Source organism: Macrobrachium nipponense, chromosome 22, assembly GCF_015104395.2.
Source record: "Macrobrachium nipponense isolate FS-2020 chromosome 22, ASM1510439v2, whole genome shotgun sequence".
NCBI lineage: Eukaryota > Metazoa > Arthropoda > Malacostraca > Decapoda > Palaemonidae > Macrobrachium > Macrobrachium nipponense.
Genome location: NC_087213.1, coordinates 20,150,974 through 20,177,225, shown reverse-complemented (window position 1 = coordinate 20,177,225; position 26,252 = coordinate 20,150,974). Strand labels below are relative to the sequence as shown.

General features: G+C 35.0%; 1 protein-coding gene across 2 annotated transcripts in view; it reads left to right on the top strand.

The window, feature by feature from the left end:
* LOC135198530 (protein sax-3-like) overlaps nucleotides 1–19,659 on the top strand; it is a 112,550-nt gene extending 92,891 nt beyond the window's left edge. The window contains exons 15-24 of one of the 2 annotated variants that reach the window (XM_064226195.1): nucleotides 4,446–4,555; nucleotides 5,680–5,823; nucleotides 6,218–6,317; nucleotides 8,419–8,501; nucleotides 9,952–10,187; nucleotides 10,694–10,854; nucleotides 13,455–13,595; nucleotides 14,032–14,576; nucleotides 16,516–16,669; nucleotides 18,819–19,659. In XM_064226195.1, coding sequence (XP_064082265.1) covers nucleotides 4,446–4,555; nucleotides 5,680–5,823; nucleotides 6,218–6,317; nucleotides 8,419–8,501; nucleotides 9,952–10,187; nucleotides 10,694–10,854; nucleotides 13,455–13,595; nucleotides 14,032–14,576; nucleotides 16,516–16,669; nucleotides 18,819–19,018 — 1,874 coding nt within the window. In that variant the 3' untranslated portion in view covers nucleotides 19,019–19,659. Of the gene's footprint in view, nucleotides 1–4,445; nucleotides 4,556–5,679; nucleotides 5,824–6,217; nucleotides 6,318–8,418; nucleotides 8,502–9,951; nucleotides 10,188–10,693; nucleotides 10,855–13,454; nucleotides 13,596–14,028; nucleotides 14,577–16,515; nucleotides 16,670–18,818 lie in introns of both variants that reach the window. The other variant, XM_064226194.1, reaches the window with a different exon arrangement.
* Nucleotides 19,660–26,252: the final 6,593 nt, after the last annotated feature.

Sequence of the window (26,252 nt, the reverse complement as noted above, 5' to 3'; positions counted from 1 at the left end):
ATATATATTTATAATATATATATATATATATATATATATATATATATATATATATATATATATATATATATATATATATATATATATATATATAAAATTTCATAGTAAAAAAACTGATGCAGGTATTCTCATGGACTCTTTATTGTTGACTGAGAAGTTGATGCTGACAGAGAGATATGACTCGGTGAATCAACAAAACGCAATGAATATTAAACGACGGAAAAACTGTCTAGCTGTCTAGAGGAAATAACAGATAGTATTGTTTAACGGCGTTTGTTATTCCAGTCGAATGCTCAACTTTCTCATGAAAAATTTTATCAATAACGGAAAGCCTAGAAAAAAAAGAAAAAAAAACAGACGGGAGAAAAACAACTCACAACGGGTAAACTATCCAAAACAGAAATGAGATATTTTTAGAAATATGTATAACAGAATTTTTTAAAGCAATAAATGTTGGGAATGGCGGAGGAATTATTTCACAGCCCTGTCACATTTTCTGGTATCTCTCAGCACTTACCGCCAGCGTTTGTGAAAACCACCAATTAATTAAACAATGCTAATAGTCATTTACCATACTGTAAAGATTAATTTTTCTTTATCGACTCTACCAGAACATTCTTATAGTATTAGACTAGGAATTTAAAATTTAGATTACAGTGCTTAGTCTGCACATTTAAAATTCAAATGGAAAACGTACAAAATTGTTATATTTAAATATAAAATGGACACTATTAAGTGTATTACTAGTATAAATGTCTATAAAAACCCGAAATAAAGGAATAAGGGGTCAGTGTCACAAGATGTCAGAAAACAGAACGTGACTGACAGGATGCAACACACTGGTATTTTTGCTTTTAAAAGTTTTGTGACTTATTTCTGTTTAGATGTCGATTAGTGAAAATATATTTAGAAAAACGCACAAAAAAGACATATTTCTGTAATGTCAACTCAGTTTTTTCTGTTGATGCGTAACCTGAAAAATGAGCTATAAATATAAAATTCTTATGGATTTATTCTTGAAAGTTCAGCGAACATAAAATCGAGACTCAAAATATGATGACAATAATTATAGAATGAGAAAAATGAGACAGATATACTATAAAAGTTTACATATAAATGTTCTAGTCTAGAAACGAAGAGAAAATGAAAAGCCATGAAAATGTAGAACTATGGAAGTGAAGGAGGCTTTATAGGTGCAATGTAATAAAAACTACGACGGTGCTGTGTGCACTGTGCACACAACTTGAAGTTGGCTGCGTGGTTTATTTGTGGACAAAATGTTTTTTTTTTTTCGGTTTGTACTAAACCTCATGAATACTTTTTTTTTGTTTTTTGCCGTCAAAGATGAACTATGAGCAGGACACGCCCCGCCTCTTTTTCCCCATTCTTCTCTACAATTACTTCCTCCTATGGATATGTACTTGAAATTATATTATATATATATATATATATATATATATATATATATATATCTATATATATATATATAAAATGAATCATGTAAATATAAATATGTAACGGTATATATATATATATATATATATATATATATATATATATATATATATATATATATATATATATAAAATAGACAAAATCAACGGAAGGAAAGAGAAACGATGGAGATCTGCAAGGCTTTTCGACTCTCGTGTATGTATACAGTGTATGTGTATGTATATATACATATATAACTACACACATATATATATATATACACATATATTATCATATATATACGTATATGTATATATACGGAGTATACGTACGTGCGCACGTACGCGCGTTTGTATAAGAGAATACATACACGGACACGTACGGTTTTTTTAATCTACAATCAGGCTGACTCCCACTTTGCCAAAGCAATTATCAACATGAAAACCTTGCATGAGTCTTCAATCATGAGGCAGTATTCCAGGTATCTCGTTTTTTTCCACCTTTTCTTTCCATTCTTCCCCCTCGATTTTATTTTTATCCCCTCTTTTTTTCTTAAATTTTTTTCCTCGTTTTTCGCCCCTCTCAGTATTTCTGTCTTTTTGAGGATTTCGTCCAGCCTTTTCTTTTCTTTTCTTTGCAATTTCAGTTGTAGAGAATGCAACAATTCAACAGAATCATTGTTTTTAGAAGGCATAAATAACTGTTGTTCTTATTATAGTCTTCTAACACGGCATCCTCTTCCTTGAAGTTATAAGAATATGCTACTGTATCGTCAGAATCACCTATAGCAGCCTATTTAACAGCTTACCAACAGAAATTGCTAAAAATCCCATCAGAATAAAATCTGAGACCATCATCAGCTTTAGCTATAAAAGCAACTAAAGTAATGAAAAACCATATTTCTAATAAAAATGTCATAGTATAAATTTCATATTTTCAATTTACAGTATCATCAAACATATTACGATAACCATCTCAACTTACCATTTCTTTCACCTACATATCTTCGCGTCGTTTGGCCAAATTCACAAGACTGCAATTGCATAGCCACGCTTAAGCTCCTGAACGCCTTATAAAAGGGAGTCAAAACGAGAAATCAAAATAACATTAGAAAATTTTTCATTAAATAATGAAACCCGATAATACGAAACTCTTCGACACGTGGGACGAATAAATGTTGAATTTTAATTAAGGCCCCCCAAAATCGGGTCATCCTGTTGTTGGTGGAGGGACAACCCCCGTAACCTTTTTTTCATTAGTATTTTTTCGCCGAATCCCGTGACAGACAATATGTCGCATCGAAATATTAAATAAAATGCAATATGCCACCATGTTTCCAACAGGGAAATCAAGGATGATCATATATTTAATCCCAATCTTTTTTTTTCTTTTAATTCGGCCGTGCAATCAAAGATAAAAATGAATGGTTGAAAATGAAAAATGACTTTTACACAATCATCAGAAGAAAAGCACACCGTGAAAAAATCCCAGGCCAAATTTTGAAAGGAAAATACTATTGGTGAAAGATCAAATAAGGAATATTCTGCTATAAGGGTAAATATAATTAAGAAAGGCGAGTGTGTCCTCAAATGGCGAAACCTTCCAGATGCATTTTCATTATCAAATTCAGTCTTTCTAATTTCGAGTCTTAGATGAGGATTCCTTCCAGCAAGCTGTTTTTATTACTGGAAACATCACTGACTTACGGGTATCTTTCCAGTTTTCACAATTAACTCTATCTTGAAGCTACGAGTGTGAAATAAGAATATCTAGTGCCTTCTCTCCTCATATTAAGGTATATTTTTATTTAATAAAATGACTGCCTCTTATTCAAATACTCTTCTAATACGAGCCAACTGCAGTCTACAAAGAAAAGTAAAACTGAATACTGAATAAAAATCCATAAGTATTTTGTGAATATGCTTTATATATAATTACCGAACATACTCTAAATAATCAGAAATGACATCTAATCAAAATAGAAAAATTCACATTAGATATATTTAACAGTGAGTATGGGTATAAAAAAAACATACGCTTTAGAAATGGTGTGAGGTTCTGTCATGGTTTTTAGATGGGAATTTCGTAACAATGTGGCAAAGTCGTCGAATCTTTTGAAGATTCCATCTACCAATTCCGCAAAAGATAGTCTACAACGACAACAAAAGGTATTTCCTAAAAATACAGCACGTTTGCCGTGATTCTGAAGGCTTTGGATGTGTCAGATCATTACTGAAAATTTTCATTCTTATATATACAAACATTTTCCCTCGTCCGCTGGAAAAATGATAGCAAGGCTATCTTCTCCGCTCCTACCTGTCCATATTTGGGGAAAATTTGAAGGCAGCTTATTTACATCTATATTATTTGGCATTACAATAACATGTTTACTAAAAATTATACTTCTAACAATTTCATTTTAAAAGCCTGGACCACTTGTATGTGCTGAAATAGCTTTGCGTTTAGATTGAATGCTCTATAAACTACTTTCCTCTGTAAGTCATCTCTGTAAGCTTTGAGTCTTTGTTGAAATAATTCTTGGAAGTCGTTCGTATAAAAGTAGGTCTTTCGATTCCCCGTATTAGTTTTCGAGAAAGAAGCTAAACTTTTATCTTCTCTAAAATAAAAAGGGACCTTTTCTTTTCAAGTCTGAAGACATGGAGCAAAGAACTTCTTGGTTCGTTCGTTTCAATTCCCTAGGTAACGATTAAATTCTGGAAGAACATTATTTACGAATTTTTTATATCAACGGTGCGTGCGTATAATAATTTTGCAGAGTTGGGGGAATGAGCCTGGTATCGAATTGTTCAATAACTAATTTTTATAACGAACTCGACCACAATTACACTAATTGAACGAGTTGGTCAGCGCACTGTATGGAGGACATTAGATGGAAATTCAGTCTCGTCCTAGTTCACCAATCACTTCTGCAAAGTAATATCATAACGAAATCAACATCGACCTACAAACTTAAAATTTAGATATAACCATAAGATTAAATTTCTTTCCAGTATCTGTGCACAAGATGGATAACCTGAGCGTTGGAGATGGCAGTTTATGGCAGGACTACGGGGGATGGCAGTTAGAGAAAGTCTGTGGGGCCTCTTTGCCTGATGTTAAGGTAAGCTGGTTTCACTTACTCCTACACGTCAAGAGATTTGCATCTTAAATATATAAGATTTTCGATGAGGAAAATATCATAATATTAAGAAAACTTGTCACTCTCACCTTAAATTACAGTAGGTGCCGAGTCTTCCATTTTCAAAAGAAAATTAACCTCGTCATTTAAAGATATCCATCTAACATTAGAATCTGATTTTTCTTTCCCTACTGCATTATAAATGTACTCATCCTTTCAGCAATAAGTGTTCAACCACCAATCACTTTCTAAGTCAATATAAGCTGCTTCTGTATAAGCATCATGACAACGTCTGAACTATTGTGTTCAGTCGTGTTTACTCAATTTGAAAACAACTGCAGCAACTTCAAATCGGATGCTGACTAAAGCCATTTACGAATCTTAAATTTACGTTACCACTGATGCCAACCGCTGATATCCTCTCAAGTCTGTCTTCAATGACTCCCTCTCCAGTCTAAGAGTAAATCTTAGACTGGAGAGGGTATCCACGAACACTATCTACTGCATCATCCGTTTTACCTTACACGCTCCATAAGCTATTTTTTTCTTTTTTTCATTTAATAGGATGCTTTCTGCCCGTTACCTTTCAAAGAAATCGCTCTACAGAAAGCTTATATATATATATAATATATATATATATAGTTCTATATAATATATATATAATATATATATGTATATATATAATATATTATGATATATTATATATATATATATTATATATATATATATATATATATATATAATATATATATATATATATATAATATATGATATATATATATATATATATATATATTAGTATATGTATAGATATATATATTAGATATATACATATATATCATATATATATATATATATATATTATATACCTATGATCCTATATATATCTTTTTATTATATATATATATATATATAATATATATATATATATATATATATATATATATATATATATATATATATCTATATATACATATATATATATATATATGATATATATATATAATATATATATAATATATACATATTGTGGATTTGTTTCCCTATTTCAAGACTCATGCTACTGCGAATGTCGTTTAATGATCACATTATTCTTCTCCTTCAAGGTGATGAACACCACAGGAAGCGTTCTAGAGTGTGATGGTTCAGCCCCTAGGAACCTCGTCACCTTCTACAGGGGCACGGCGAGCACCGAGGGTCCTTATGCCACAACAGCACTGCTGGGCCCTCATTCTCTTCCTCACCAGTCAGTGAGTAGTACAAAAGAGTTTGTCTAGTTTTTATATCTCCATTACTACTTTACCTTATCTATATTTTTTCACAGATTTAATGAATGAATGTTACCTGAAGATTTTTTTGTTTTTGTTTAGTAAGTTTCTTTTATAAAATAAAACCACGGTGATACACGTACATTGCTAGAGATTAATCTATCATACATTTTGCATAAATAATTATACATCAATCTTCCCCTAACGACATCACGCACCTGCATACAAAACCTTTCTTATTTGCACATATTAATTTCTGCGCATTACTAGATAATACGGAAGTAAGATACGCATACTCAAGCACTTTTTTTTTTTTTTTTGCGCGCGCGCGTCTGAGACGTTTCCTAAATGAAGAGAGTTTTCCATCTCCTCGCAGGGAAAAGCCCACAAAGAGAGTCACCGTTCGAGCGATGTCATGTCGGAGCAACACACGCTGGTGGACGCAAAGAAGGCCACGGAGAGGAACTACAATACAGGTAAACATAGAGAGAGAGAGAGAGAGAGAGAAATGCTATAACATTGGCGGGTGACTGAAGACCAAGTACACAGGTTTAAGGGGGAAGTGAATGATAATGATGATAAATCTGGGATCTCAATGAGAGAGATGAGAAGTATGATAAGAGGGAAGTTGAAAAATGAAAATAGGAGATAAACTAACAGGTAAAAGGAAGGAAAGGAAGACATGATATAGAGAAAAAGTACGGGATTGAGAAAAGAAAGCACTAGGGTGTGGCGTCGGTCAGAGGCTTTGGGGAGACGCCGCAGGTAACGAAAAGAAAGAAGGCAGGAAGGATACGGAGGAGGAATAAGAAGAACGAGATAAGAGAGAAGTTGAAAAATGAAAATACGGGATAAACTAACAGGTAAAAGGAAGGAAAGGAAGACATGATATACAGAAAAAGTATGGGATTGAGAAAAGAAAGCACTGGGGTGGGGTCGTCGGTCAGAGGCTTTGGGGAGACGCCCAAGTAACAAGAAGAAAGAAGGCAGGAAGGATACGGAGGAGGAATAAGAAGAACGAGGAAGAAGAGGAGATAGGAAGAACAACGTAAGGCTGAATGAAGGAAGGGAGGGAAGAGGAGCTCAGAAGAGCAGTGATATTCATTTAATGTTTGGAATTTAATTAGCGCCATAGTCCCATGATAGTCAGAATATCATAAGTGGGATTTTCGTTTTAATTAGAGGCTTTACGGTGACGCTGACATGATGTTCGCTAATGAATCGAACTTTATTTTTTTTCTCTGATTTTATTCAATAAGTGATTCGAGTTACAGAGAGATATTCATTTTCTGTATTAGCAAGGATATGTCTTATCAGATTATGATTTCATACATAATATATATATATATATATATATATATATATATATATATATATATATATATGTGTGTGTGTGTATGTGTGCGGTGTGCATACATACTCATATATATATATATATATATATATATATATATATATATATATATATATATATATATATATATATATATAATATATATATATATATATATATATATATATGTATATATATATATATATATATATATATATATATAGTATATATATATATATATATGTGTGTGTGTGTGTGTTGTGTGTGTGTGTGTGTACATAAATACTACATGTATCTATATGTTTATTTATTTGTTATATATATATACATGAGAGAGAGAGAGAGAGAGGGTGGGGGGGGAAGCAATTTCATTAGTTTCTGACAAATAAGTTTCTGAAACTAAATCCCATGAATATGTTAAGAAAACAGAATCAGTTTTTTTTTTTAATTTGTAATGTTTCTATACCCAAAGAAATAAGTGTAGTATCAAAAGACAAAAGGAAAAAAAAAAAGCACAAAAAGTAAGAGAAAAACGGCGTCGGTTTTTTTTTCGTTCATCATCTCTGTTTGTTCGCCCTGTTTACATGGTTAGATTACTCCCCTCAAGGCATACGCATTTTTCCACCTGATTTACATATTTTTCCCCGTTCTTGTAACTAGCCTACTCTGGAATCGCTGATGATTGTTCTTTTATTTATCGTCGTACTTGATTTTCTTCCGTCTCGTGAAGCAAAATATCAAATGACTTCCTCTCTGTGCACTGGCTACAAAGGCTGACATTTCTTACCAGTGCCCTCAAGCAGCTTTAGCAGCAGGGAAAGTATAAGACCGAGGTTCAACTAAATCTCGTTAATTAGAAGTAAATCTCAAGTTTAGATGGACGCCTTAGCATACAATTCAGCTATGTTTATAGGCATAAAGATATTGATTATCTTTATACGAAAATAAGGATAAAAAAATAAGAATATATTAACAATGTGACTGCCTGACCCTAACAATGTATAAAACGGAACAAACAAAGATAAAAATTTTCTTTGTCTTTTAATATATTCGACTTCTGAACTTTGAAACTTCCAAATGACAATGATATGCCTTATGTTACATGTTGAAAATCATTGCTTGGCATTAGGGCAATTTCCGCGAAAAGTGAACTTATCAATTTCAAAGCGGCATTTGAATTGAGTATAGAAAACAATTATCAGTGAAAAAAATTATAATTTATTTTTCTGCGACTCCCCCAACAGACGGGAACAGGACTTTAAGACGTATGAAAGGATCTCGTCCCATGATTCCAGCTCCTCCGTTGCCATGTCATCCTCCTCCAGGGGTAAGTGAAAAAAATTCTTGAAATAGAGATATTGTTTAATCTGGGAAGTATGTTGCAAAACATTTGGCATCAGATCTTATTTCTCATAACGAAAATAGCGATGCTTGAAAAACGCTACATATATTTTTTGAGCGTTTCGTAACCGCCCTCAGGATACCTCTTAAGTTTTCATTTTATTTTCTTTTACGAATACCTTTGTTACAGAAATGATTTTCTTGCAAATCTTCCCAAGTCTTGCGTTGTTATAAACATTCGCTTAGTTTTTATTTATTAATTTATTTACTTACTGTAAATCAACACATGAATCTTGAGTATTATCAGTCAATGAATCTTATTTCGAAGACTAAAAACTTCATCAATCTCTAAATAATGGTTTAAAATATCGTCGTTCATTTTATTTATTAATGTATGTATTTACTTATTGCAAATCAAGACATGAATCTTGAGTATTATCAGTCAATGAATCTTATTTCGAAGACCCTTAAAAACTCCATCAGTCCCCAAATAATGGTTTAAAATACCGTCGCTCAAATTCTGATTATAAAAAGAAGCTACTGTCATCATTTATATAAGTCAAACTTTTCCCTCTATCCTAAACAATAAGGTGATAAACCGGTCTGGCCTGAAGCTGATATATTTCTTTATTACTTAACTTCCCCAACTTTTCACATTATGTACGCGACTTTCTAGATTAGGCCCGGAGTGATAAGATCCTCTTTATAGGCCTACTAATTTACCATTAGGCTTGGCTTACGCAAATGATTGTCTTTGAACTAAAGGTCCACACGCGTTCAGAAGCTTTACACTTTCTTATGTTTATCTATAGCTTAAAGATAAATCATGATTACGAATCTCATGGAAAAACACTGTTTTTGTTGGAACTATGCGTTAAATAAATGATTGTTAACATATATGCACTCAGTAAAATATTGTTGACAATATATGCACTCAATAATAGGTTGCTGACATATATACACTCGATAATAGATAGTTGATATATACGCACTCGATAATAGTTTGTTGACATATATGCACTCAATAACAGATTATCTACATAATATAAAGGCTACCATTAAAAATAGTTTGCTGATGCATATCCCCTCAATAATAGATTATTGATATACATATATATACCCTCAATAATAGTTTGTTGACATATATGCACTCAATAATAAATTATTGATATATATATATGTCCTCAATAGTAGTTTGCTGAATATATGCCTTCAATAATTACTGCAGTTTGTCAACAATCTTTTATAACAGGTTGTTGACAAACTGCAAAAATGAAATACGGGCGATAACATCCTCGTGCCAAATAAAATAAGAGTAATAAACACAGAATTCGTATAAGATAGGATAACCCTCATTACGATAATAAAAAAAACGTGAAATTCAATTGGAAGCGAAAAGATTGACACAATTTTTTTTTTTTTTTTTTATTTGACAGGTACCGACCGACAGTCGAAGTCTCACGCCATGTTACTGTTCGGGATCGCGCGCCAGCCACATGACCGAATCTCCTTACTCAGAGGCCCACTACACGCCCACTCTGTGTGCACGCCCATGTTACCACACACGGCCAGAGCACCACCATCCCCACGCCCCCCATAGCATATGTCCTTCCTCGCACGTTTATGCCTCTACGACGCCCCTCTCTCCTTATCAGGAGAGCAATCCTTCGAGGTGAGTTCCCATCGGTGGTTCCAGAGCATGGTTTTTCCTGGAATATATCTAAAATCAAGCCATTTCATTGCTTGTTAATCTATGCATAATTCAATTCATCCACAGCTCTGCATTGTTGATTTGTATGTCATTTGTGTTTGCGTATGTCTATGAGATATATATATATATATATATATATATATATATATATATATATATATATATATATATATATAAGTATGTATATATATATACTATATTTAATACACACACACACACACACACACACACACACATATATATATATATATATATATATATATATATATATTATATATATATATAATATTGTATGTATGTATTATATCCAATTATACCACAAACCGCACTTACAATCAGATATCCGAAGCTCTGTCATATCCTTCCGCCTTAGAACACGAACCATACTTGTCTGCGTAAAGAAGAATCGAGAAAATATAATAATAATCTCTTCTTTCCTCCTTCGCGAAACTTCTGACTGTCGACAGATCGTCCTTAGCATCTGGCGGCGCAGGAGTGTGGCAGCAGAGGCTGAGCAGCGGTTCCGCCGTGTACGAATCCGCCTCCGTCCAGTACGCCCCAGCGGGATACTACCTCCCCTCCTCTATGGCCTCCTCCTTCACGTCGACCAATTCGGACGCGGCTTCGGGTGAGTTCGAGAGTCCTAGAAAGTTTCGGTTGGGGGTTTTCTTGACTCATCGTAACCTTCCTTTCTCCCTTCAAGGGGCTAAGACTGTCCTTCGCTTCCTTCGAAGTTAATTTCCCCTTTTCTCGCGTTTCAAGCCTTGAAACGCTCTCGGCCTATACGTAACGGCAGGCAATCGGCATCGTTGGCGACCTTTGTAGTGACTAATAATAAGTAACTCCAGTCATTATTCAGTCACGGCAGGCTTCCGTAACTGACTCGTCAAGCTCTCTCTCTCTCTCTCTCTCTCTCTCTCTCTCTCTCTTTGTAGTTAAGATTTTTCAAGATCAATATTTACATATATATCTTTGAAATTCACACTGTTATTTAGAAAAAATATTCTCTCTCTCTCTCTCTCTCTCGTGTATCTAATAGGAAAGATGTTTCTGGGAAACTAGTAAAATTCAAAAGAATACATATTTACACACAAGAATACATATCATTAGCGTATAATTGTCTACTTCACAAGTGGCACTTACAGACAAAAGCCGTTTAAAAGACACTGGCAATGCAAACCAAAGAATTCTATTTATAATTACATTCAATGAACTTTAGATAGCAACCATTTGAAATGAATATCAGAAGTAACGAAAGAGTTTTTTACGATCTTAGAAAGTATAAATTCGGTTAGAAAAAAATACTACTTAAGATTTTATCCACCCTGGCTATATACTTTAAATTTCGAAAAAAAAAATTATCTCAACTGTGATTTATAATTTACAGTAGATTTTCTATTACGATCTTTTAAATATACATTACTAAATGAAATTATTTGGTAAAGAATTTTAAAATACCGACAGCCAAAAATGTTTGAATACTGATTTCAATACAAATACACACACACACACACACACACACACATATATATATATATATATATATATATATATATATATATATATATATATATATATATATATATATATATAATATATATATATATATATATATTATATATATATATATATATATAGTACAACGTAACCGACTTGCTAGAGATCAACACTTTCCCGATTATATGTACATACACAGAGATACATACATGCACACACTCATATCGTATCAAAGATAAGAGAATGAGAGTCCACAGCAGCTAACGAGAATGCATAAAGTATCTGGTGCAAATTTATTAGTGATTATGTTTCCATTCATCAATATTACGTTAGGATTCCGACTGTTAAAGAGTTTTAGTCAAAATCTTCATTCGAAACGCACCTCAAAATACCTTTTGAAATTATATTTGTAGAGGCAGTTGCACAAACATTTTTAACAACTTACAAACTACTTTTAGAGGAAAACGTTTTCAGGACTATTTTCTCATGATTTAATCAAAATATTTCTGGGGAAGCAAAGGTTGAATTATAAAATTCATATAAAATCCTGTCTTAGGAAAATTTATTAAAATGGAAAGATACTGAGGTCCATTGGAGCTAGAAAACGATTTCAAAGAAGCTTAGGGCTGAAGATTTTATACTTGGAATAATCGTTCGAAAAAGATTTTAGATTTCAACTTTCTCACTCAGTTCATGCATGAATGATGTGTGTCAGACACGAATAATAAAATAAAAGTCCTGGAGGTTTTTTGATAACGAGTAAAAAGGAGCTGAAAATTGTCGTGGCCAGAATACAGGATTTTCGAAGACTCGTCCATTATTAGGTTATTTTATTTTGAGGCGATTTTGAAGTATACTTCTTTAAGTAGGATGCTGAATGACATACCAAAATTCAAGATGTTATATGCTCATAAAATTTCAACAAAACTGTCAGTTGACATTTGATTTCCAAATGTATTTTCAGTACGAATAATGCTCAGAGAAAAACCAGCATGTTATCTCTTCCCTTCATTTCTATTAAGATTGTAATTTAGTTCATGAGTCTCTCTCGATTTCTGATAATAAGATTTGCCATGCTTCAACTTTCTGAAGCAGTATTCTTTAAATCAACATAATTCTCATTGTCTTTGTTTTCCTCCTTTTCCTTCTCCTGTTTACTATCGTCATTTTTCCTTCAAGATATCCAGCGAAGTGGGAGAAATGGAAATTTGATGATTTCGGATTTTTTAATACATGGTTCGTTATCTACTCTTCCCTGAACACAAAGTGACTTCTGCATTTTTTTTTTTTTTTTGCCTTATGCAAAGATACCATCCAAATCGCCAGTGATAAGTTTCTGCTTTTGGGTACTGACAAACCAAGCATTCATATAAAAGCTTGTGTGTTGACGCAAAAATGCCAACGCAAGTTATAGAGAAATGCTAAACCGAAGAAAACCGGTTAACAATTTAATCCATTTTATTTTATATAAAAATTATCTAGAACCCATCTTTAGTACAAAAGAGCGCTGTTATGAAACAAATGTATGTATTCTTCAAGGTTGCAGATACTAACTTCAGAAAAACATATGGGCAGCTGTACAGAAGGCCACGAATTCATTGCCTTCATACTACTTTTAAAAATCAATTCTGCATTCCAAGGAATATATTGTGCAGCTGTTCAAGAGAGTTTTACTTTTTCCTTGAAGTGTGTTTTACTTCCTCCTTTAGGATCGTTTGCTTCTACTTTCAGCCTCAGGTGTGTCCGTTGGGTGTGGGGTCGAGAGGGTAGTGGAGAGAGCTGTGCAGAGCTCACTCCCATCTCTAACTTACCAGGCTATAAAAGCTCTAGGAGAGGATATAGAAGCTTTTAGGAATTTGCAACAACTTATCGGTAAGAGAAAAAAGTTGATTGTCAAGCACAAAAGACCATCTCTGACTTGATACATCTAAAAGATTATCACTTCACCCTACCCCGTCAGTAGTAGTAAAAAGGCTTCTAAATATATGTCTATCGAACGAAATCAGTCAGGCCAAAAATCCCTATTATCTCATTACCAAAATGTTTGATATTATAAAAAAAAAATTGAGATCCCTGCGTCAGAATGAAATGTAAACTCACTGAAACCACTGTCCCCTTATACTAGCCACTCACAGTGTCCAGTTGCCTCAGCGGATAAAGTGCAACGATTTTTTTTTCTTTTATATTTTCCACAACCAGAAACCTTCGCAATTTGTAGCTTTTCTCTTCCCTGTCCCCCAAATAAGAATACACTTTCTCATACTATTTTTGAAATGCGACAGAACAGTTTGTTTCCTTTTCCCAGCAGACCAAGAGAGCAACAGGGCCATGCACATATCCAGTAACCACAAGACCTCGCCCACACCACAAGGAGGTCCCGCTACAGCAGGAGGGGTTGTGGGGACGAGAGCCACCACCTCATCTTCAACGCCATCAACAATGCACAGCAACCTTTCCTCTAACAACAACAACAACAACAACCTGCAGCAGCAACAGCAGAAACTCTCAGCAGGAGGTAAACACGAACTCGCCAACAAACACGAAACCAAACAGAACTCGATGGCGACACCCGACCACCTCAACCACTCGATAAAAGCATCCCAGACACGGGACGGTGGGGGAGGAGGGTCCATCCTCCACTCGCTCGGGGGGTCCCTGCCCCTGCCCCCGATAGATATCGAAGTTGCACCTCTGGGCGAAGGGGAGAGTGACTGCCAGGACGAGGAAGAAGAGGAAGAAGAAGACGGCGAGTGCTCTGGTTGTTCGTGTACGTGTTCCGAGGCCGAGTCCTCGGTGTACGCCGAGACAGACTTTGCCGATGAAGTTCGAGCCACTCTCCAGGAGACAAGTCCCGTGAGTTGATTGATTCTTTCCTCAGCATCTCTTAGTTGCTGTCGATGTCGTCATCTGGGTAATTAACTGTTGTTCCTGTGTATTTGGTGATTGTCAGTATCTAACAAATAAAAATGTCTATCAAAATAAATGTGGTAATGCCAGTAACTAATAAATAAAAATGTTTATCAAAATAAATACAGCAGCAACAACAACAATCATTGTTAGTGATGACAGTATATCACAATTATCATCATCATCATTTTACCATTATTACAAGTAATAGTAGTAGTAGTAGTAGTTGTTGTAGTGGTATTAATTATTTGTAGTAGTCGAATATAAGCATTTACATAAAAATCTGACCTTCAGTCTTCCGTTCCACAATGAAAACTAAACAAAGAGAAGACAACACAATAGTTTAAAGTGATGTTGGTACATCAACTTGAAACGACGCTTTAAATTGAAGCTAAATGTTCAGCTAAACAAGTTGCACTTCTATTTCCTACCCTACACATAGTACACGGGGACATTATTGAATGCCTAACCTTTCAACCTCTATTGTGGGTTGTAAGCACTCGACCTTACACGCAAATGAATTAGGGACAGGATTTGTAACCATGATGGTCTACTAATTCGGGACTGAGTCTTCTGCCATGACGGTGTATGAATCAGTGATTGGTCTTGATGACTAGTATAATAATGTAAGAATCAGTGACTGAAATTACAAAGATGTATGAATTAGTGATTGTATTTTGACGTGACAGTTTATCAGTTACGGAATGAAACCTTGAATATATTGTCTGAATTAACGATTGGATCCTTGACTATGATGATAAAAGAATTGTGACTAGATTTCGACCATGGCAGCATATGAATTGTGGACCGATATTTGACCATGAAACTAAGCATTAAGGAATGGATGGTATACCAGTTACAGACTGGGTCTTTCATCATCAGTGTCGGAATTAGTGATCATATATTATCAACGATAGTTATGAAGTGTGTAATGGATCTTTGACCGTGATAGTATATGAAACAATGAATATATCTTTAACCATGACGATGCATGAATTATGAACTAGATGGTTTTTTACTGCCCATGACAGTAAGTGAATCAGGGAATGGATCTCTGACCCTGCTTCTATATGAATTAGGGGTTGGACATTCATGTGATGCTGTAGATATCACTGATAGGATATTGGTCATGACTGCACATGAATCAAGGAGTGGAATTTTGACACAATGCTGCATGAAATAAGAAGTGGATTTTTTAACAATAATAATGTACATATATCAAAGGCAGATATTATCTCGTTTATTGAAAATGCTTTGGATATGTTGATGAACTTGTGCGACAGTTTCTTTTATATTGCCAAGAGTAAAAAATTATTTATACTACTCAAACCTGATTTCAAGGGTGTGAACATCTATCTTTATGATAATAATATACATATTTATAAAAGAAGCTTTCCAACTTTACCACTGAGGTTCATAAGTTCAGAGAAATGGAAATACCACTTTTACTTACTTTAATTTCAGCTAAGTGTACAATAGGTCACAAGTATCAGATTATATTTCTCAAATCTATAGGGCCGTTTTTATATATTCTCCCAAAGGAGAAACCCCAAATACATAGAAATAAGAAAGTATAAGACCAAAATTCCTGGCTTACAGGCATAAAGAAACTGTCAACATTCATGTAGAAGCCGGGATATCAAAAGTGCAGATGTAAGGAAATAACTTGGCTCCGTGTAGTGCAAAGCTGCCAGAAGAAAGTGTGCAATTGGAGACAAAAATCTCTAAAGAATAAAGAATTAACAAAATAAAAATTGACATGCATCTCTTGAGCAAAAGTCCTGGCAATACATACACCACAGTCCACTGTGCTGACGTCAGGATACAGAACGCCCTTTACACGGAGAATCATTTATGATGTCCCAGAATGCATTTTATCTTCCAGACCACCGCTGGCAGAGGGGAAGGAGGAAGAGGGGACAGAAAGGGCGACGCCCTGCAAGTGGGAGTCCGTCGCCATCGGCACAAGAGACGCCCACCTTCGACGTACAGCGTGAAAAGTAACTACATCAATTTACCCACCTCTCCTCAGTGCACAGGTGAGTCGCACACAGATGGGTTTCTATAACTACCTCGGCGAACGCCCCAGTCTGTTCCAGATGAGTTTCTTGTTATCATCTCAGTAAACATTAAGGATTTTTATTTTATTTTATTTCATTTATGATAACTTCAGCACATAAATGAGTCAGAACAACTCAAGTGCCTTACCGTTTTCTCATAAACGGGTCGGACCAAGAAGGGTGTCTTATCATGACCTCATGTCACCTCTTAGAACTTTTGACCTGACAGAGTTAAGAGATAAGCTAACCCAAATCGAAATTGAGTGCATTTTCTCTTTCCGAAGCGACTGATTTAAATAGGAAGATGTACCCTACTACGCCGAAAAAATCTTATTTGAATTGATTCCCAAATTTTTAAAGAATCACTTTATGTTATAAAGAGATATATTGATGTCTCTTCGAATCGTCTTCACCATACCACTGAAGTTACTGAGAGCAAATAATCCTGAAGAGGGCTAATTAATCGCAAGCGCGTAAACTTGCAGAAGGAAATACGAAGAATTCGTTCCCAAGACGAAAAGATTCGACCCTTTGTTTTTGTCCGGATTCGGCGTCGGTTATATATATGAGGGAGCCAGGTGCTGTTTTCACGGGTTCTCTTACATATCGCTCATGGTTCCCTTCAGACCCGAATACCAAAGGGATAGCAATATTACAAAAAAACAACCCCAACCCCAACCCCCAACCCCCCGGCCGAAAAAATACAACTTTTCACCATTCCGTTCGGGAAAATGTCGGAAGGAGATTTCATTTTTACGATTTATATGTTTTGATTATCTAACATCGCTATTTCAGTAATTTGTATTCTAAAGACTCAGTGATACGCCTTTGAATGAATATACCTAAATTTAAATATAATTCATACTTTATACATTACGTTCTAAACAATATAGTCACGGGTCTTTCAATAATTACGAAACATTTAAACGGTAGCTGAAATATTGCTAATCAGTCATATTCATTCATTTAATAATAGATTATATAATGTGATTTGCATATTTTACGACCGATACAAGCGTAAATGTACTTACATCTTAAAAATTCATCAGGCCCGCGTGTAAATGTATGCATCTACATACACGCTCGTACCCTGCACAAGTTGTTTCTTTTATCTCACACTTTTGAAAGACCAGTGCATTATTGTTTAGAGAGATCCATATTATAATCAATGGAAGGCTTCTATTCTGAAATACATTAGATTTTACTAATGAGAAGTAATCACACGTTAGAAGGCAAATAAATGCAATAAAAGAGATGAACATTAATAAGCCCAAAGATTCGTAGAATATAACAATGTCCTAAAAATTCGTAGAATATGACAACGGCCTGAAAATTCGTAAAATATGACAACGGCCTGAAAATTCGTAGAATATGACAACGGCCGAAAAATTAGCAGAATATGACAACAGCCTTGAATTTCATCAAATATAACAACAGCCTAAAAATTCGTAGAATATGACAACGGCGTAAAAATTCGCAGAATATGACAAAAACCTAAAAGTTCGCAGAATATGACAACCGCCTAAAAATTCATAGAATATGACAACGGCCTAAAATTCATAGAATATGACAACCGCCTAAAAATTTGCAGAATATGACAAGGGCCTAAAAATTCGTAGATTATGACAACCGCCTTAAAAATTCATAGAATATGACAACGGCCTAAAAATTCGTAGAATATGACAACGGCTTAAAAATTCGTAGAATATGACAAGGGCCTAAAAATTCGTAGAATATGCCAACGGCCTAAAAATTCGTAGAATATGACAATGGCCGAAAAATTCGTAGAATATGACAACGGCCTAAAAATTGGTAGAATATGACAACCGCCGAAAAATTGGTAGAATATGACAACGGCCTAAAAATTTGGTAGAATATCACAACGGCCTAAAAATTCGTAGAATATGACAACCGCCTTAAAAATTCGTAAAATATGACAACGGCCAAAAAAATTCGTAGAATATGACAACGGCCGAATAACTGGTAGAATATGACAACGGCCTAAAAATTGGTAGAATATGACAACGGCCAAAAATTCGTAGAATATAGCAACGTCCGAAAAATTCGTTGAATATAACAACTGCCTAAAAATTCGTAGAGTATGACAACGGCCTTTCCTTTGTTGCAGACTCTCTGATCAGTCCATCCCGCCCATCCGATCCAAGAGCGAACCACACCAATAACCAGCTGACACCCACTCCAGCAGAGAAGACGATTACCACCCACAACGCCCACAGCGCCCACAACAATCCCCTGGCAGTCAACCACCAGCACAGCAGCAACCCTCCCCAAAACGACAAATTCATTGTCGCATCCAATGTTCTCTAACTGAAAGGAAGGAGGGAGGAGGAGGACTCTCCTCCGCCAACTTTCGCCGGCTCCTATTCAACAGAACTTCACTACTGACTTGGCAGCGGAACGTATTAAGAAAGCTGCTGGCTAATTAGAGTGCAGGTGATCTCCGGCCAGGAGTTACCTGATATTCTTTTTCTCCTCCACCTCTCTTCCCTTTTCTTTTCGTCTCGCTTTTCCTCCTCCTCCTCCTCCTCCTCGAGAACCCGAATCGGAGTTCAGAAGATTTTGATTAGAGCCTGCGTGAATAAAGGTTTGTTCAGCACGAGGAAAAGAAATGTGGGAGACTTGGAAGGGAGATTCTTCAATGCAGCCTTAGCATTCCTCATTGCGAAAAAAAGACCCAACAAGGAATCGTATCTAAAAATCTGAAAACGTAATCATGTGAGAAATTCAATTTACGTTTTAAAAAAAAGTAAGAGACAATGATGCTTTTATGAAAATGAAAGCGGATACTCTTAAGACGAATTAACAATTTATGCGACGATGGAACAGGTGGAAGAAAGATTACGACAAAGTTGATGTTCATAAATACACTCCTTTACTTTGTTAAGCATAACTAAAACAGGGATGTCGAAATATAATTGTAGAAAAATTTTTATATAATATGTATATACGTATATGCATAGTATGTATGTATATGTTATATATAACTATATATATATATATATATATATATATATGTATAAATATAATTCTAGAAAAATTTTATATAACATGTATATATACGTATAAAGCATATGTATGTATATGTATATATTACTATATATATACATTATATGTTATAGTAAGTATATGTATATACACATATATATAAATATATATATATATATATATATATATATATATATATATATATATATATGAAGTCGAATACATATCCCAAATTATTATTAAGGAGAGCTATGCAACACATATTACCCTTTCTTGAAAATCCTTGTCGGATATGTTTGGTTGTGCAAATGCTATAGATTAAGGTGTTGCCGGACGCGGTGGAGAAAGTGAACTTATGCGTCAGCACGGGCAGGTAGTATGTACATAAAGTACATAGTAAGATCTCGCTGGGAACAAGAGATGTACTACGTAGGGCCTTGTAAATAGATGTACATAGATATACATATATATACGCCTATGGTATCATAAGGGAACAGATGCATGTTATATAGCCAAAGTAAACGTAATCCTATGCCAAAGACATTCTGCTTATTTGTGATATCATTAAACTGTTAGTCATAAAGAAAAGTACCTAATGCAGTCTGAGCGTAAGAGTTAATCGTGTGCGCTGTTGTTGCCTCTTGTGCGTGGACGTGTGGCATTTGCGTAGATATAAATAAATAAAAAAAAAAAGAGGTAGATAAGGAAATTGTGACAAAGCTTTTCTTTCGTAGATCGCGTTTTCTACCCAACACCACGTGCTGCGTGGTATATCTCTGTGGGGAACTCCCTCCCCTCCCCCACCCATTCTCTCTCTCTCTCTCTCTCTCTCTAGATTTGTGTGTGCGCGTGTGTCTATGCAGGAAATTGTTTTGCAGATGTAAGTGATTCTTCAATCATGATGATAAGCTAAAAAAACGTAAAAAAAATTACTTTGTAATTTAAAAACCTTTTTTTTTTTTTGAAAAAAAAAGAAAAAAGAAAAAAAGAAGAGAGAGAGAGAGAGAGAGAGAGAGAATCGCATATCCCTCGTCTATATATTTGAGAAGTATAGTATGCGATTCAGCGTTCCATAATGAGACAGATCAAATAGGCCTAAGCAGCCATGATGCCGATAACATCACCCTTTGGCTTTATTCACTTAGGCCTCCGGGCAAATGGAAGCCGGGAACCATCGCAGTCAGCTTAGGCCTACGAGTCCAAGTTCGGGGACGACGTGCTTTAGCAAATCGTCTCGACAGTATTCAATTCTCCACGCAGAAGGACGGCAAGGAGATGCCTTCACTAAATGGCCAGTTAGTCGAGATAAATGTGCCGTAGATGTAGATCATAACGTCTTACACAATGTCTAGCTATTTGAGCTAAATACAATTGAGACGTGACAATTTCTAAGGCATCAAAGTACTTGCTTTTTCTAGGCGAAAACGCGCTTGTTAATAGAACTGGCTACTTGAATAAGCTGCTTTATATAGCAATTTCAGGAGATAAGTCAAAGCTTCCCCAGAGAGGATCTTGTCACGGCAAAGAAAATAAGGTCATTAAATGAGTAAAAATAAAATTAAGTGTTGGGTAGAATTCTCGAGCTACAAAGGACGAGACGTTTGTTTGCCGTTTAGTCCATTAATTACTCTCAGCAAACCGTAAGTGTCTTCCTGTGTTGGTATGCAGAAGTTAGACCCCTTGAACGACTGACTAAGAAAACTGTCTTCGTGTATCTAAAATTTATTTACTAAAATATTTTCGATACAGGACATGAGTTTTTACATTTGTGTTCATTCCCCTCGAGAGGAATTTTCATATCGTTGTAATGCTAACAGTCCATTAGGTTTTGAATGAATGTCTTCAGTTTCATTATTTACTAAAGATTTGTTTATCAAAATTCAAACACTTGCCCTCGATTTCCCTTTTCAGCTGCATATCATATCTATCTATATTAACTCAAGTAAGAGTGGATAAATTTAAAACGCAACTGTTATGAATATTGGTTTGCACAGGTTACATTCTAAAAAAATAAAGAAATAAATAAATAAATAAAACACCTGAGTGAGAGAGAAACGCCAACGGCAATAAGAAATACTTCACACGTTCTGAACGATGAAAGGTGAGTGAAATACGATCACAAGACTTTATCAAATAAAAATGGTTTTGAGTTGTCACAGCTTCAGAATATGATGATCTGGTACGCCTCACCCCAGGCCATCCCCCCCCCCCCCCACCCCCTCTTCCCAATATCTAGTTTGTATAAAGTTACTCTGCTGCGTGATTGACGATTGATAACCGACCTGATGAATTACATATCATAGAACAAGTGAGTAGTATACCATTCATGGGTATCTAAATTTATTCATGATGGCTCCCTTTTGAGAGTCCCGTAGTTTGACAAGGTCTATGTATAATATACAAGTAGTTCGTTTATATAGTACAAGATTAATCTTACCATGTACCATGTTCATATAGGTTTTAGAACTTGACCAATTTTCTGTCCACATTACAATGACCTGTTGCATACAAAACGACCTTCCTCCGTGACAATATCTATACATTTATGTTACACTCTTTTCCTCTCGTATCGCAATGACTTCCATCACAAACCAAGAGCACAGCTTTGCAACAATACAACATACTACAGAACGCTCCCCATACATCAGAATGACTCATTTCCCATTATAGTATCACCCTTCATCTAGCCTGTCTATATCGTACACTGCGACCATCCTTTTCCCTGTCACTGATCTAAAACAAGACTGTTGTTCAAACTTTCCTCTTTTAACGTAACGGTTATTAAATAAAAAAAATTAATATTTTTTCAATCACCAAAATTTCGATTTTAAAAACAGTTTGCACTGCTCAAAATTTAAAATTTGCGAACAATGTTATTCATACTTTTAACTAGGAGCCATAAATTGCCATAATCACAAATATAAATCTTTTTAATAATACAGCTGCTACGATATAACTCTGTACACTGCCATGTCCTAAGTAGCATATTCATTCATCTATTCATATTTCTATATTCATTAAGTTAAATTGCTACTTATCGTTCTCCTATTTAATCTTTTATAATAAAGTCCAATCGTTCGCTTACACAACAATAATCACATAAACGGTCCACAATTTTTTTTTATTTCACAACAAGAAGTTAATATTCAACGGACAATGAAAATTTATAACATTTTTTTTTTTTTAAATTATGTTCTGTAATACACCACCAACGTACCTGTCGCTACCTCGCGCCGTATTTCTTGTGTAAACAGAATAATCATTACAGTACAAGATCTCAGTGCAACGCCAATACTTACTTTGTATACAACATAACTAACAGTCATTCGTTACCCAAGATGGCCATATCCTGTAATCATTACCGTCGCACCATCAAAGCAATCAAGTAGTCATGTCAATCATGACGATAAATTATATCTAATAAGAACGGCAGTCTGTCTTATTTTTATCGTCGTTACATAGTTCGTCCACCTTGCCATACTGCTGTCAACTTAACAAAATATTATCAGTTTCTATTTATCAATATACCGGCTACTTCAGATTTGCAAATCTGCCCTGGAAAACATAACGCAAAATGCTGTTTACGCCTTAAACATCAAGTTCATTTCTAAGAGCTTTTCTTTTAAAATGATTTAGTCTGAATAAATCCTCGTGTCGTTCCGTAAAAATCGTTTCAACACACAAAACCACCAATGCCATATTCTATGACACTCATTTTTACCTTATATTTCTATCTTTATGAATGACATTCATACCAATAGATATTGGAATCGTCTTCCAGATTATCAGCCAGCAAACATTCGTTTTTGCTTGTCTCTTGCATTCGCAACATGCCTAAGTGGATGTTATTTTCACTGAATTGACTTAATTCGTAGAAAAAAATAATATTTTCCATTACCCGACTGGTTTCTCAACACTTACATTTGTACATACATTAACTATTAAGAATAACATCGCAAACTGACATTCCAAGAAAGTCTTCGGCGAGTGATTGTGACAATGGCCGTTCCATTTAAGCCCGGAGTTAGCTTCATCGCACAATATGGCTATTTATCACTGATAAAAATACTACTGTTTCAATGATGTACTACGACTGCTGCTCCATTCCCATTGCAATTCTTGCGCTTGCCATACAGCTCTGACTTCTATAGAGACAGGCCGATTCTCACGATTATGATTTCTATGACTGGTTACTATTTCTAATACTGTGACTGTCCATTTCCATCTCTCACACCACGCCTACCACACAGCTTGAGACTTTCCAGATGTACGAACTGACTCTCCCATTGATCTACAATCAATGTTTCAACACCAATTAGTAATTATTACTATTTTGATCATAATCATAACAATTTCCATGACTCTATCACGACTTTCCAAACAAACAAACCGACCTTCACGACTTTTCATCATTACTATTGTTTTGTTATCATTATGACTATAACTAGCAATATGCACATTTCTATTCCTACCTCTGCTATTATTATATTAGTTACTATTACCAAACCTGCCGTACATCTCCGATCTTCCAAGTGTATGATCTCATCATCATGATTATCAAAATTATTCACATTAACTATTAGCGTTTACCATGTAAATATTCATTACTAACCCCTATATGGTAAACATTTCCAACCTTGACCTAAAATTCTGACTTCCCAAAAGGCACAAATAGATTCCCACGGCTATGTACACTGACAATTTTTTTTTTAACTCACTGCTACTGCCATATTAAAACTGTTACTATTAACACCACCATCACCACATCTAACATGCAGCTCCTGCTTACATCTATATATTATTTACAAATGATATAGATACTCCTCACACTAGACATTACATTTAACACTGCCATGACTATGACTTAGACTACGACTATTTCCCTTCGATCACTGCGCCTACCCACACAGATACGACTGACCACAGACGCGCACAAACCGACATCTCAACACGGAGGGGTCACATCCCCGACATCCATCCCGGTCAAAGCTATTCCTGTTACACACGCGGAGCATTCCTATCACACACACTAATAATGCAATTCAGGTCACACACAACACATATCAATTCGCAACCCGAATATCAAAGGGCAGCAGCATATGGGAGAAGATGAAGAGAGAGGCGAGAGTGCGTGTTTTGTCTGACTACGGGAACGCAAATTCTGGCTGTCTTTCTGTCTGTCTGTCTGGTCTGTACAGGGCATCAAACCCGACGAGTGTGTGTATTCACTTCCTCACCCGATCAGTCGAACGTCGTAAACTGACACTGGATCTGACGACAGGATGTCCGTCGCGTCTTTCCTCGTTCAGTCTAACACGAGAGTCCTGCTGGTCAGTGGTCAGTGAGGAACGTTTTGGCATATCATTCGATTTTCTCTTCTTTTATTTTATGTAACCCAGCTTCATCCTTGTCCCGTTTTGTATGAAGCCATGTGGGCATTTTTTATAAAAAAAAAAAAATAATAATGAAATAAATAACCTACGTGAACATGGAGTTTTATTTTTCCCTTTTATCTTATCCAATATATATATATATATATATCATATATATATATATGTATATATATATATATATATATATTATATATATATACAATGAAATATAATATATATATATATAAATATATATAATATATATATATATATATACATATAATATATATATTCATATAATATAACATATATATATATTATAGTATATTATAATATACGTATATAATATATATATATATCCATATATATTTATATAAGATATTATTACGTGTATATATATATAATATCTATATATATGATATATATTATATATATATATATATATAAAACACATGCGTGTGTGTAACAAATAAATCTCTGATTCACGTCAAGATCGAACCCAGGTCTTCCAATTGAAAGGTTAGGGCGCTACCAACTGAACCACACAAGTTTTAAAAGAAGCTGAAACCTGGGCACCACTGAACCTAAGGCTTTTACCAGGGCAGGCTTACTTACTGCCTAGCATGCCAGCGAGTTTTAATACCCCTGGGCCCTTCAACTGAATGACCTGGGTTCGATTCCAATGGGAGTCAGGAATTTATTTAAGTTCCACATGTAATTGTGTGAGTGTGTGTGTGTATTATACAATGCAATATTAATAATAGTAGAAAAGGTATTATGAAAGCCATTTAAGAAATAATTCAGTAGCGAAATGTAAGAAATGAAAAGATACAGCAAGGAAAGAGATAACGTTGAGTCAAAGTCGAGAGACGAGCCCCCCCTCTCCCCGAGGCATCGCCACCTGTTGTGACGAAGAGAACGCCATCTACTGCATCCGTACCTACTACTTGATATCGGCGGCGAGGATCATATCAAAAGAAACCCCATTTCCATTATTACTGAAGAAGAAGAAGAAGACTGTTGCCCCGAAGAAAAGTCTCCGGGAAAGAGAGGAAAAATAATGCGAAAACTCTGGGGAAATTAGATGAAAGATGCCACACGTTCATTCATTAGCATTCATCGCATTCATCAAAGTCTTCAGGAGCGGAAGAAAAAGAGGAGGAGGTAAGAGAAGACGAAGAGGA